We start from the raw sequence: 15,187 nt of genomic DNA on the forward strand, positions 1-15,187 counted from the left end.
AGAGCGAGAGAGAGAGAGAGCTACTTTTCCCCCTAGGCTTTTCTATGACCAAAACATACATTACCATAACTGGGAATATTAGCTTCCTTTTAAAATGTGCCCAATGTGGCACAGTGATAACGAATCTGACTAGGATCCATGAGGTTGTGGGTTCGATCCCTGGCCTCACTCAGTGGGTTAAGGATCCGGCATTGCCGTGAGCTGTGGTGTAGGTCGCAGATGCAGCTTGGATCTGGCGTTGCTGTGGCTGTGGTGTAGGTCAGTGGCTACAGCTCTGATTGGGGAACCTCCATATGCTGAGGGAGCGGCCCTAAAAAAAGACAAAAGACAAAAAACTAAAAATTAAAATAAAATAAAATATGCCCTCAGAATACTGGGAAGAAGTGTTAGGATGTAATGGATACAGCTGCTATCTTCCAGGTTCTAGAAACACTTTCTTTGCATTGCTCCTAAAACACCACACCCTCAGGGGTTTCCCTACTGGCCAGTCCCCTTCCTCTTCCTGGTCTCTACATCTCTGAGCGCCCTGGGTTCCGTCCTCAGAAGTCTCCTCTCAATATTTCTTGACCTTGGCCACATGTACCAATCACGTGGAGAGCTTCATATAAACGTCCTGTCGAGGATTCCAGTCAGACCAATTAAGTCAGCATGTCTGGGGACTGGCCTGGCACCAGCCTCTCCCAGGATGTGTGGTGTAGCCAGAGTGGAGAACCACTGACCTTCCCTCGTTCCAAGGACAGTAACTTGAGCGTCAGCTGGGAACTTGGTGGAAGTGCAAATCCTCCCGCTTCACCCCGAAGCCACTGCATCAGAAACCGGCTGTGGGGTCCGGTCTGTGCGCCCACACATCCTTCAGCTGGTTGTGATGCAGGCTAGGTGCCCGAGGTGATCTCATCTAGGGCCCTAATGACTCACCAACTTCTCTCCAGCCTAGATCTCCACTCTGAATCCAGAGTCTGGGTGTAACCAGCTGCCTATTCAAAATCTCCCTCTGGTCGCTTAACACGCCTCTCAAATGTAACGTCTTCAAAACCAAACTTTAGATTCCCCTTCGAAAACGTGTTCCTTCCTTTGTCTTTCACTGTACAGAACCGCCATTTACCAAGCAATCGCTTGGGCCGAAAACCTTCTGGCCCCACCACTGCTACCCACACAACCGGCCATGACCAAGCCTCCCGAGGCTGCTGCAGAAGCCTGGCTGCTTCCACCCCGCCCTGTCGACAGTCCACTCGGCAGCCACATGATCCTTTTAGAGCCCGCCCTGGATCGTGCCATTCTCTGCGCTCCTACCATCACACTTAAATTCCTAAATCTAGTCAGAATCTAAAGAGCCCTAAAGAGAGTCACAACCTAAAGAGAGTCAAACCTAAAGGCTTTGGGTTACCCTCTAATCTAACTGCCTACCCTTTCTGTTCCACTACGCTCTGGCCCCAGCCTCGCACAGCAAACACGTTACTGACTCAGGGCCTCTGCACTCGGATAAGCTCGCTCCCAGCTAGTCACGTGGCTTCCTTCTGACAATGATTCACTGAGCTGCTGCTCCCACGGCAATTTTATGAATTTGTCTAGTAACTGCCATCTAAAGAAGGAACTTGGTTCCACCCCCCCCACCCCAAAGTTATATACCTATTTGCTAATTTCCTGTCTCTCTTATTAGAATTTAAGTTTCATGAGGACAGGTCCCTTTGTCATTTGTGTGTACTGTATTTTCTCCAGTTCCCAGAAACGTGCCCACGGCAGTGAATGCATTCAGCACTTTGCCGAATGAATGAATGAAAGAAGAAAATGAGCAATTGGGCTACCCAGCCTTCTCAGGATATCACCTGATTTAACCAACAGTACAACATGCTACTTAAAAAAAGATTCAGTGACCTCATCCATGTGGCATCCTCAGCAAGGTCACATTCTTGGCATTCAGCTATATGCATTTAATGTAGTTTGCAAGTACAAACTCCGATGTCACTTTCTGTTTGGAAGGGAGAATATCAACATTAACAATCCTTGGTCATATCATCTATAAACATGCAGATGTGGATTATTAAAGATTAATGCATTTTAGGATTGGTGTCGGCATTCCGTTTGTCTCTTGCCGAAACCAATTCTGTTCTTCATTAGTCAATGACAACCCGTATCCCCCTGTTATGGAAGAGAAATCAAAGGTGCAGGAGTGTGAATTGGGAGTAAGTGATGAAACTGATTAGTAAGAGTCTTAAAGGCTATAATCAATCAACACATCATAATAATCCTGGCTCCAGGGTTATCAGAAGATAGGGAAATAAACATGACACTCCCTATAACATGGTTTGGTTCCTTTCACAACTACTATTTCTTCCCCTTTAGAAAATACAGTAACACTCATTAGAAGTTTGTGGAGCCAACCTCAGGAATATCCCCACTGTAAGAACTATTCATTATCACTGCTTTCCAAAATGATTTGTGAAACTTTTACTTCTAGGCTAAAATTAGTTCCTAAAAGATTTTGTGCTGCCCTCTCCTGCCCCCCATTCCTCATTTCCAGGCAAGACAAGAAAATAGAGCAGGTCACTACCAGTGGTGCTCAAGAAGCAACACCACCCAGTAAAGCACAAGTTGAGAGCGGTGACAGTCTACTCAGCCCAAGAAATGAAAACAAACAGTAAACAAAGCATCCAAGTGCTTCTTCAGTGAATAATGTAAAACAACAACAACAACAACAACAACAAAACAACAAAACCCAAACAAACCCAAACACACACCCGAAAGCCCTGGAGAAGTGGGAGTGGACTGCTGGGTCCCCTATGTCAGCACACTAGTCACTGGTGATCTTACAGAGGGAACAGGGACAGACAGCTGGTGACATGGGCTTTCCCATATTTTCCTACGCAGAAGATCAAAGAAAGGGAATGAGAAGTGAGAGGAGAGTTTAGCCTGAATTGTATGACTTAATTTTAACTAAGAGGGGGCACAAAACCAAGTGGAACTGTGTATTTTCAGTCCTAATAAACCCTAATGCTCCCACTTCTGAGCGTGAGAGGAGAAAAGGCTGGTTTTGAAATGTGTTGGGGTGGAGGAACCGGAACGATTTCTGCTTTGGGAAAAGAAGGAGAACTACTCAGTCCCCAATTATCAGAATATCTGACCTGGGTCAGGAGGGACCTTTAGAGGGCAGAGGAACTAAGAACCTCAGAGCAGCTGCTTTGAGCGCAAGATCTGGCCTCTGGTCAGCAATAGGGAACCTGCCCTTTAGAAACCAAAGGAGAACATTCATGACCAAGGTACAGCCAGATCCTGGCCTGAATTTTAAATCAGCATCTTAAAGGGGGAAGCTCTAATAACCAGTAACAAGCCACAGTGCTGTAACAGCATCTCTCTACAAGACAAAATATATTGTTGCTTTATCTTAAGTGTTGCTAGGCATCATTTGGAAGGAGTCTGAAATTACTGTTTTGTATAACATACAAATATTTTACTTTGTAAGGGAAAAAAATAAAAAGGACTGGCTGAAGTTCTCTTTGGTTTGGAGAACTGCTGAATGCATGTTTTCTGGGCTGTCACAGATGAAAAACACAGATATATCAATGGCATTTTGTGTTGAAGAATTTTTTTTTTCCCCCTGCTCAGCTTGCCAATAAGCTGCATGCATCTTCTTTGCAACAAGCTGTTGCAGGATTTCTACTTTGAGAGAAGCCAAAAAGCAACACTTGATAGTTGTTTCCAAATAAGATTATCAGGTAGGGTGACTGTGCAGACTTTCAAATAAAAAGTTTGTCACTGCATGCAACACCATTCTAGAGATGCTACCATTTCACCATGGAAGGGAACTGGTTTAGAACCACTTACAAACAGAAATGAACATAATTTTACCCTGAGTTGTATTAAGCAAGGATACATTAAAAAGTGGGAAATTTACTTCTTTAGGTTGGGTTAGGCTTGATGAGCTCTAAGAGTTCTAAACATCCCAGGGGATGGAGTATAAAAGAGAGAGAGAGAGACTGATCTGCACCCCCACCAGTGTTCATTTCATAGGTACTAATCTTGACAAATTAGACCAGGAACTATCATTTCCTCTCACTAAAATCCTTCCTGTTCACTCCAGCCTATGACTAACTCCTAACTGCAATTCATTTTTCTCTTTCCCATTATAGCATCCTTCCAGAATCTGCTTGTCTGAATGTCAAATTAAGCAAGAAAATTAGTTTTTTTTTTGACCAGAATATCATCTTGTTTGTATCTGCAGCTATAACAGCTCCAACAGAAATCTACTTAGCTCCACATCTGAAGCAGAGGGTAAACCGGGCAAGTGCTTACACAGAAGGACTCTAAATATACCACAATGCCGCCCAAAGAGTTAGTTTCCATATTTAATCTAATATGTCACCCTTTTTGGAATTCATTCTTTGAGTGTCTAAGAGTTTCCTGAGGGGCACAAATTCATTATGGTTAGTTGGTACGCTGGATGCATCGCTCACCATCCAGGAGCTGACATGATGAAGCTTCAGAGAATCAGGCTTAACCATAAAGTGATGGGTGCTTTATGAGAGTGGAAGGGCTATCTCTGGCAAAGCCATTTCTGCAGGCTCTTAAAACCTGTGATCCTTTTCAAAGGACAGCAACTTAGGTTATTTGGCAGGTAAGAGTCGGCACAGGGAAAGAGGAGCTGCTCCCCTGGGAGGGGCCTGTGCAGAAAGGGGAGGGGAGGGCTCCCGGGGGAGGGAGGCAGGGGTGGGCCACAAGGGGCTTAGGACAGACTGGTGAAGGACTCCTCTCTCCCCCCTTCCTTCCTTCCCTGCAGTCTCTTAGCTCTTAAAAGCTTCCCTGGCCCTCTCTGGCTCTCCTCTGGCCTGCAGTCAACCTGGGGAGGGGCGAGGTAGGAGGTGAGACACCTCAAACAGCCAAGCACTTCACTCTTAAAAGGAGGGAGTTTTACTTCCAGGTCTGATGAAGCTTTATTTCATTTCTATGAGAGCCAGGAAAATGGTGACTTTAACTGTTCGTCCCATAACAAATACTTTGTCTATGCCAGAAAAAGAATGGCTTGAGACAAATCTAGTGAGAATACCAAATTTTCTATCTTTGGTCCCAGTCTATTGTAATCAACAGCCCTTCTGTCAGATGAAAGTGACTTACCTCCACCTCAAATCAGATTTGGTACAAATGCCAAATGGTTTTTTTTTAAAAAAAAAAAGAAAAGAAAAGAAAAGAAAAAGAGTGGGGGGAAAATCTATTCAGCAATTAACAGTTTCTATCTTAGATCTTTGCTAATAACACTGATGAACTATCCTCAACAGTCTGAACGCTGAAAGGTTTTTATAAACACAAATGTTCATCAGGCCATGACCAGTTAGGCGCTGCCCACCCATCACCATCCCCCACTTCATGTTCACGCTTCTTAATATTTAAACACTGTGGCTGCTTACAGCACATGCAGGAAAAAGCTGACAAAAGCCTTTGGCCAATAAAATAAACATAAAAAAAAGTTCGGCTTATTTACATTTTTGCTTTGTTAGTAAACTGTTATGGTTGGCTCTGGAGGCAAGACAAGTGAAATTAACATCCACTAAATCTTCTGGCAACAGCAATGCATTCTGATGTTGTGCTGTGTCAGCTTCCACGATATGCGTGGACGAATTAGGCCTGGGGAAGGCCTACACAATGCATTCAACACCCAATGGTTTATTCTCCTTAAAGCAAGCTAAATACCTTTACACTATAACCCAGGAAGCAATGCCATGGAATCGCTTATTAGAAGGGATTACAAATTGTTTAACATCACACATTTCAGAATAACTGCACCCGACATTCGATCTGCTCTATTTAAATGTGTACATACATGCACACTACCAGTTGGAAGGATGGAGATATTTCATTTCAGTCTCTAAATATAAATCTATCAATACGAAGAGGAGGGAGAAATGACAGCATTAAGTAAAACCCAAAAAGATGTATCATTGCACCAGGGGAATGCATAACGTATACATTTCTGTTCTCAAATGCTTGTTTAGATTAAACAACCAGGCTGAATCCTTTCCCTTCTAACCAGAGCCAGCTGCAATGCTGGAGCCCCGTAATGTGCAAACAAAGGGGGGAGAATCCATGTGGCTACTTACCACAGAAAATCTCCATCCTGCTTTTCAAAAGAATGCAGGAAGGAAAAGCCCCACTGAGTTAGGGATGTGCCAGGCTGATGTTGTGCCAGTGTATCACAGTAGTTGTTCCCATGACACTCACAATGTTTGCAAGGCAGCATGATAGGAGGGCAAATTTGCAGTGGGTGGAGAAACGGTTTAACAGGCAAGAAACAGATTCAGCCATTTGGGATGCTTTCCTGGGCTTTTGTTTATCTACCTCTGTGATACTTCTCATTAGCTGTCAACTTCATTTACCAGAGCAGAGACGGAGAAAAATGACTGCCTTTTTGCAACAAACCCTGGGAAAGCAACACCAGGCAGAATCCCCCACAACATTTTGGCTTTACCTCGGCCCAGCTATCAGCCACACAGCAGCTGCACATTTTAACAATGACTTTCGGGAGAGACAATGATGGAAAGAGCCAATCTGTGACACTCGGAGAGGCAGTAGCAAGCTAAGGGGGGGAGGCACTGGGAGAGAAGTGAAGTCAGGAAAAACAAGTCAGTGCTGGCAATGAGAGGAAGGAAGCAGGAGAAAAGAAAGCAAAAGGCTGCAGACAGAAGAGTAAAGGGGATTCCAAACAGACGTTCCCAAAGCAGCAGTGTGAGTATCGGGTCCTGAGTGAGAAACCATCCAATCACAACTGGACCTTTGTACGTCACTGGTACAGACTCAGAAGCAAATGAAGGTTGCTATAAATCACCTCAGGACCTAATGCACAGATCAGCAAAATGTACCATAAGGACCAGAGATGGGAAAAGGAGGAGCCCAAGGGCTCATTTATTCTCTGAGGAAAGGAATCTGCATTGAGGTAAATAAAAGCTCAAGATAATCAACCTTGTGATCATTTCTAACGTATACTTTTATTATATACGACAAAGTCCACAAACATATTTTTTTTAATTTGTAAAGAGGAGCACATAGGCTACATGGAGAGAAAGAGAAGACCCCAATTTTTTTTCAATAGGAACCCGCGTGAGTTTTAACAAACCCCTGTAACACCATGAAAAATTTTTGATGAGCATCTATCAAAAACGTATGTTTGAATGTCCCTGAGTTCAGCTGTGGGAACAGAGTAGAGAAACAGGTGGTATCTGGACTGCAGCCAAAGAGGATGAGTAACAAGAGGCCCAGGACGTGGGTGCTGAGAGCTCTGTGGCTCCCACATATGATTATGAGAGGGCGCCCCTTCCCCAAAGAGCAGCTGAAACTGTGCTGCCATTACTCACCCCCACCCCCGAGTCCCTGGTCCAGCGAGCAACCTGCTCAAGTGCAGGTGGCAGCCCTGACTAGGAGCATGGGGGAGGGGGGTACTGTTGTTGTATGCAAAAAGTATGAGAAATAACCCCGGATTCTGAACTGCATCTGCTGTTTGTTTTTTTGTTTGTTCGTCTTTTTTCCATTTCTTGGGCCGCTCCCTCGGCACATGGAGGTTCCCAGGCTAGGGATCTAAGCAGAGCCACAGCAATGTGGGATCCAAGCCGAGTCTGCAACCTACACCACAGCTCACAGCAACAACGGATCCTTAACCCACTGAGCAAGGCCAGGGGTCGAACCAGCAACCTCTTGGTTCCTAGTCAGATTCTTTAACCACCGCGCCACGACGAGAACTCCTACTGTTTTAAATTTTATGCTAGACTGCCTGCCTATCGCATCACAAACAAATCGATTTGCCTACAATCTGGGTGCAGCATGGGTTTGGACTCGTATCTTCTATTTCCTCTTAAACTTCTCAGACCCCGCCCTCCCAGAAGAGCAACAACGGACCTATCCTTTTTCCCAAATTAAGAGAAAAATGGACTCAACTCGTAAAAATACATTATGACTAGTTCTAGCAGAATAACCTCAGTAAACACAACATCAGTGGAAACTTTATATATGCGTTTTCTGAGTGGTACAAGAACACTACAGGATTAAGATTCAGAAGACTTGTCACCAGAACCACCTGTACTGTTCTGGACAGCAAAGATCATGGACAAGTCTCTACAGCTCAGTCTGAATAATAACAAATGGTCATCACAAAAATTAACAGGCACGGAAAGGTTACCACGTACCTGCTCTATATTTATTAACCCATTTAATCTTTCCAGTAACCCTATGAGGTATGGTTATCATCTTTCCAGATGCAGAAACCAAGGCACAAGGAGGCTTAGAGGTTTGTCCAAGGGTACACAGCTACTAAGTGGCAATAAAATGAGGGGGTGGGATCAGAGGGTTACGAAGCGTCCATCCAGTTCAAATATTATTTGTAATTCCACCTGGGAGAGAGGTGAATCAATGCCAAAACTGCTCACCAGATTTTCTAAGAGGTTATTCCTTTTCAAATAACATTAACATTAAAGAAATGTTCTATTTCCCCTGGTTTTCTTTTTGTTTGGTTGATTTTGTTTTGTTTTTGCCTTTCTGTCCTTTTAGGGCCTCACCTGTGGCAAATGGAGGTTCCCAGGCTAGGGGTCTAATTGGAGCTGTAGCCGCCAGCCTAAGCCACAGCCACAGCAATGCAGGATCCAGGCTGTGTCTGTGACCTACACCACAGCTCATGGCAATGCCGGATCCTTAACCCACTGAGCGAGGCCAGGGATTGAACCTGCGTCCTCATGGATGCCAGTCAGGTTCGTTAACTGCTGACCCACGACGGCAACTCCTACTTCCCATGTTTAATATGATTCTATTACTACATAGCTTCACACTCAGCAAAGACAGTTACTGATTTACTTGAATAGCAGGCCTCTGAAAACAGGTGGAACCTGCTGTGTACTTTCTTACTTGCACTAAATTTCACTGGACAGTTTAATCAAGCATCATGTAGAGTAGCACAGACTGCCAGATGACGAAATGAAATGTAGGCCCTGACCCTGGGCAGTTGCAATTTCTGACACAAGTTTAAAAAACAAACTATTAGATTTAAACATCATTTCCAAGAAAGCTGAAAGCTTTCTATTAAAAACTCACTTTGCCAAGAGGTTAGCAGAGAAAAGTCGGAATCAGGTCCTCCCCTGACGGTACTGTGAAGACAGACCTCACTGTGAAGGAGCTAATAAGTCGTCAGAATCGTAATTCACTGACCACAACTACGTACTGGACTCTGAGACCAATCACATCTACCCCCTCTAGAGCACGTGATGCCATATATCCACACTGAGTTCCTGTGCTGGGTTACATGTGTTCTATACAACATCAAAATCCAAACAGTGAAACGAGAAGTTTCAAAATCACCGTCTGGAATGATATGAAAATCACCCGATTAGGAACCACCTATGTCAGGAATTTTAAATGAAAGACTACACACCTTTATATCTCAGAAAAGTTTTCATTTAGGTTATTAAGAAAAATCCTCTCGATCCAACTCAGAAAGATAGAACGAGTTCTTTGACAGATACAGTATTTTATACAGCTTTCCAATGTTTAGGTAGGTGATATCACAAATACTATTTCAACACCAAAAACTGCCTAAGGAATTTGGGAACATTAAGTATTTATAGCTTTAACAATATTAAAAGCAGGTAAAACTAAGTTTTTATTATAATCATTACGAGGACAAAAATGTTTTTGAAAGAAAGGTAACCTTGAAAATGCTTTAAAGAAAATGTATTGGAGTTCCCACCGTGGCTCCAGTGGTTAACGAATCCGACTAGGAACCATGAGGTGGTGGGTTCTATCCCTGGCCTTGCTCAGTGGGTTAAGGATCTGGCGTTACCATGAGCTGTGGTGTAGGTTGTAGAAGCGGCTCGGATCCTGTGTTGCTATGGCTCTGGTGTAGGCTGGCGGCTAGAGCTCCGATTAGACCCCTAGCCTGGGAACCTCCATATGCCACAAGTGTGGCCCTAGAAAAAAGACAAAGACAAAAAACAGAAAGGTATTAAAATTGTAGGTATATTCAGGAGTTCCCGTCGTGGCGCAGTGGTTAACGAATCTGACTAGGAACCATGAGGTTGTGGGTTCAGTCCCTGCCCTTGCTCAGTGGGTTAACAATCCAGTGTTGCTGTGAGCTGTGGTGTAGGTTGCAGACTCGGCTCGGATCCCGTGTTGCTGTGGCTCTGGCGTAGGCCGGTGGCTACAGCTCCGATTCAACCCCTAGCCTGGAAACCTCCATATGCCGCGGGAGAGGCCCAAGAAATAGCAACAACAACAAAAAAGACAAAATAAATAAATAAATAAATAAATAAATAAATAAATAAATAAATAAATAAATAAAATTATAGGTATATTCAAAATATAGATCTTAGGAACACAGCATTTAGTCAAAAAAGCTAACTGCAGGAGTTCCCATTGTGGCACAGTGGTTAACAAATCCGACTAGGAACCATGAGGTTGCGGGTTCAGTCCCTGCCCTTGCTCAGTGGGTTAACAATCCAGTGTTGCCGTGAGCTGTGGTGTAGGTTGCAGACTCGGCTCGGATCCCGCGTTGCTGTGGCTCTGGCATAGGCCTGTGGCTACAGCTCCGATTTGACCCCTAGCCTGGGAACCTCCATATGCCGCAGGAGCAGCCCAAGAAATAGAAAAAAAAAATACAAAAAAAAAAAGCTAACTGCAGAAGACTACATATAGTATCACTGGGGTAACCGTATTTCTTGATTTGCCAGAATCTTCTGGGTTTACGCCTATTCTACTGCAATTACTAACAACAATGCTTACATGCTCAAGTGTCTCAGCTTGGTTGATAAATTATATAGTTGTTTTAATATGATACATTTCTATGAAGCTCAGAACTAAATAAAACTAATGATACATACTCTACGAATGTAACAGAATTCTGTAAAAACCCAAAATAACCCCCCCAAAATGATTTAAATCAGATTCAGAGAGTAATTGAGGCAGGGGAGTTTGAATGGATGATGTCTAACATAAGAAAGAAAGCTAGGAGTTCCCATGATGGTTCAGCGGTTAACGAATCTGAGTAGCACCCATGAGGATGCAGGTTCCCTGGCCTTCGGTGGGTTAAGAATCCGGCGTTGCCGTGAACTAATGTTGGAGTTCGCAGACACGGCTCAGATCCTGCGTGGCTGCGGTTGTGGTGTACGCCGGCGGCTATAGCTCCAATTTGACTCCTAGCCTGGGAACCTCTCTATGCTGCAAATGCAGCCCTAAAAAGACCAAAAAAAAAAAAGCGCTAGATGAGGATGAGGCAATTGACAAATAAACAAACCCAAGTACATAATAAAGGAAGCAAAGGATAGAGAAGTAATACCTACTTCAGTATCTTCAGTAGTAGACCACTGAAACAGCTGAAGGCAAGAGGTTAACCGGAACGTGAACTTTTTTTTTGTCTTTTTAGGGCAGTTCCCAAGGCATATGGAAGTTCCCAGGCTAGGGTCGAATCAGAGCCATAGAGGTCGGCCTACACCACAGCCACAGCCACACGGAATCCAAGCTGCGTTTCCACCTACACCACAGCTCACGGCAACACTGGATCCTTAACCCACTGAGCGAGGCCGGGGATCAAAGCCCTGTCCTCACGGATACCAGTCGGGTTCATTAACCACTGAGCCGTGATGGGAACTCCTGGAATGTGAACTTCTCATATCAAAATTAGAAAGTAAGAGTTGGTATCAATAACAAGACCTTGAATGTGTGCTGGCAAGTTAAGATACTGATTTTAAACACTGAAAACGTTTTGGAAAATAACTGCCATGGTGTAAATTAAATAGAACCCTAAAACTTAATGCTACTACGAGTCAACAATCTCACCTTAGTGGCACTTTATCAACCAAGGATCTTATTTCATAGAACCATTATGAAACATATGCTAAGAGAATAAATAACTTCTTAGCATAAGTTAAGGTAAATGTGCAAACCGAAAATATCAAAGTAATTGGTGATTTTAGTACTTGGGTATTTACATTCCTTAGCTGAGTCTCTTTAGGAACTGGGTCTCTTGGATGCTTTGGTGATAATTCATAGTTATGCTCCTTATACATGGTCTCATCACTGGGTTTTTAAATAGCAAAAAAAAATAAAATAAAATAATAGTACATATGTTGCTATTGATGAACACTGGGTCCGTATTTCCTACAGAATAAAATAATAATTATTGAGAAATGAATACCTGGAATACTTGCAGGAGAAATTGGGCCAGATCGTGACTGGTTGCTTCCGACAGGAGAGCCAACAGGAGAAGGCGATGGGCCCCCAGGGATGCTGGAGAGATGGGGAGATGCGTGTGGAGAGAAAGGCGACTGAGCTGGGTTGCTCTGATCCCCTTGGCTGCTCGTGGACCCGGATGCACTGACTGCAGAGCTCAGAGCTGCTTCCGTTCCTGTGGGGAGGTCGTCGATGGAGCCAGACAGGTCCTAAAGAAAGTGAGAAACAGCATATATTTATAGAGTAACACGTATTTGGACCCACAACTGTGCAAAACATGTTTTGAAAATCGTAACAACGCCCCCTTCAGAGGCAAAGGTTTTCTAGATAATATCCAAGATGTAGAGCGTGGCCACTTGCTCTTAGAAGGCTTTAATAAGGTCTCATAAGTTGAACCGATAGGATCTGGTCTATCACCAAAAGGTGAGTCACGCTGGACTTCAGTTTCCTGTGAGTTCCCCTGTGGCACAGTGGGTTAAGGATCCTGCGTTGTCACTGCGGCAGCTCGGGTCACTGCTACAGCGCAGGTTCGTTCCCTAGACTGGAACTTTCACATGCCATGCGTGTGGCCAAAATAAACCAAGTTATTAGTTTTCCTTTAAGCTGTCAGCACCTAGTCCAACAAATCTGTCAAAGAGTCACAGGAAAAGCACTTCAGGTGATGGACCATCTGAAAGGAATGCCTGATTTGTAAATGATCACTTCAGTAAACTGAAAATCACAGGCTTTGGCTCCTCCTATTTAGAAACCAGTGCTGGAGGACCGTCTGAATTTCTAACTGTGATCTTCTAATGTAGGAGCAGTCACAATTTTAAGCAAATCTTGTGTTGAGAAATTCTTACATTTTAGGTGACTGCAAATGTGTTGTTAGAATAAAAGCATAATGTGTGTATTTTATCTGATATTATGAAAATAAATCCCTTTGGAGTTACATTGGCAGAATAAGTCCCAAAGTTATAACTTACTTTTTGTAACAGTTTTAAGCAAAACAACAATCTTTAAGATCCTGTAATGTTATCATGATAACACCCTCTAAGGCTGTTATTAAAATCCCCATTTGATAGACACAGAAAACAAAGGTTAGAGAGTCAACGTCATTGTTACTCGTCATACCACTGAGGACAGAGTCAAAGTCATTGTTATTCGTCATACCACTGAGGACAGATGGCATCTGCTAAAGATGCTGAAGGGAGGAGGAGAGAAGAGAAAGGAGGAGACTGTCTCTGGCACCCTCGTCAGAGTGAGAGGACAGAGTCCCTCACACACAGAGTCCAGGGCCTCGAATGGGGCCCCCAGAAGCAGGAGCTCAGCACATCAGCGCAGGCCTGTCTCGATGGCGGGGCTCCTAGATCGCTAGGTCTGCAAACCCAGGTGAGACGCGGGCGAGGCACTGAATGGGCCCTACAGTCTGAGCTGCAGGATAAAAGGTATTTGTTGTAACAATCTAGGACTAGATGCTGCAGAATGGGATCAGAAATACCAGGTTATGCTACAGTCTGCAAAGCATATTCAACCCTCATTGACATCTTCCACTCATGCAATTTTATTCATGTTTAATTTTACCTCACTGCTTACTACTGGGACTGCTGAAACTAGGGCTTTGAAAACCGGTGGAGGAAGACGCTTAGGATTTGAAGAACGAATCTAGACCAGGAAGTACAAAAGAGGCCAGGTAAAGCAGAGCTGTCAGAGCGCTTCAGGGTACCCCAAAATGTCACCCAGCAAACACAGGATTAGGATGCTAGCCTCCTGGAAGGTCTACCTGCTAACCATCTGCTAGAGAATGAACGTCTCTTTTTTAACAGCAACATTGCCAATGATTAAAAATAAATATTCTAGGAGTTCCCATCGTGGCGCAGCAGAGACGAGTCAGACTAGGAACCATGAGGTTGCGGGTTCGATCCCTGGCCTCGCTCAGTGGGTTAAGGATCTGGCGCTGCCGTGAGCTGTGGTGTAGGTCGCAGATGCACCTGGGATCTGGCGCTGCTGTGGCTCTGATGTAGGCTGGCAGCTACAGCTCCAGTTAGACCCCTAGCCTGGGAACCTCCTATGCTATGGTGCGGCCCTAAAAAAAGACAAAAAGACAAAAAAGAAAAAAAAATTCTAAAGAATAGCTAATGAAAACCTTACAAAATTATGTTACAGAAAAACAAAATTTTCTCATGCTGAGAAGAGCAACGTTTAGGTAAAATAGTGTAATCTTCAATGTCATATACCTGTGCTTATGAACAAGAGACGTAACAGTAGCAAGTGATTGGAAATATCACCCCTAGAGAAAGTATCACCAAAGCTCCACAATAAAATGGGGCAAACTGAATCATGTTTTCAGAATTCGGAGAACAAAAATATAAATATTTCTACTCAAGGCACGTGAGAGGCATGATTTTGCACATATTCAGCTGGTAAAATATTCTATTCAACTTGACTACTGGGTCCAGCAATAGTTTGATTCAGACTTCAGACGGGAACACAGCTTTTGTGAAGCCAGGTAGAAACAGAGGAAGGTTATTAAGCAAGTACCATGCTACATCCAGTGTGGAAGGTATTCACATTTCAGTAATTAAGGCAATTACCTGAGCTCCTCCGAACAGAACTTAAGCTAATAGATGTGTACACAGGCACTCGGGCTTCGGAGCTGAAGGCTGGAAGGGACCACAGGACAGGATTCCACCCACTCCTCCCACCTCAGGCTCAACAGGCCCGCCTCCCCTGGGCATAGTCTCAGGGCCAGGGTGGGAAGGGGCGGAAGGGTGGTTGGACCCTGGTAATTCTTCTGAGTAGCTACTACTACCCCAGGGCATCCCCTTCCTAACCTGATTCCTAACCAATTCCGAACGTGCAAAGGGACACACCCAAGGGCTCTTCAAAGCAGGGTGTGGCAAGCCGTGGCCTGAGGCCGAAAATCAGGCCTATGGATTTCAGATTTCGGCTCTGCCCACAAGCCAAACATTTTTAAATGACTGAAAAAAGAAACAAAAAGATTAATACTTTGTGATAT

At 44.1% G+C, this 15,187-nt stretch overlaps 1 protein-coding gene across 8 annotated transcripts in view; it reads right to left on the reverse strand.

Annotated features, from left to right (window-relative positions):
- Positions 1–15,187, reverse strand: part of ARID1B (AT-rich interaction domain 1B) — a 439,972-nt gene that overhangs the window by 122,004 nt on the left and 302,781 nt on the right. For all 8 annotated transcript variants that reach the window (XM_047769863.1, XM_047769862.1, XM_047769858.1 and 5 more), the window contains one exon: positions 12,155–12,398. In XM_047769863.1, the coding sequence (XP_047625819.1) occupies positions 12,155–12,398 (244 nt within the window). The remainder of the gene's footprint in view (positions 1–12,154; positions 12,399–15,187) is intronic.

The sequence above is a fragment of the Phacochoerus africanus genome, chromosome 2 (genome assembly GCF_016906955.1).
Source record: "Phacochoerus africanus isolate WHEZ1 chromosome 2, ROS_Pafr_v1, whole genome shotgun sequence".
NCBI lineage: Eukaryota > Metazoa > Chordata > Mammalia > Artiodactyla > Suidae > Phacochoerus > Phacochoerus africanus.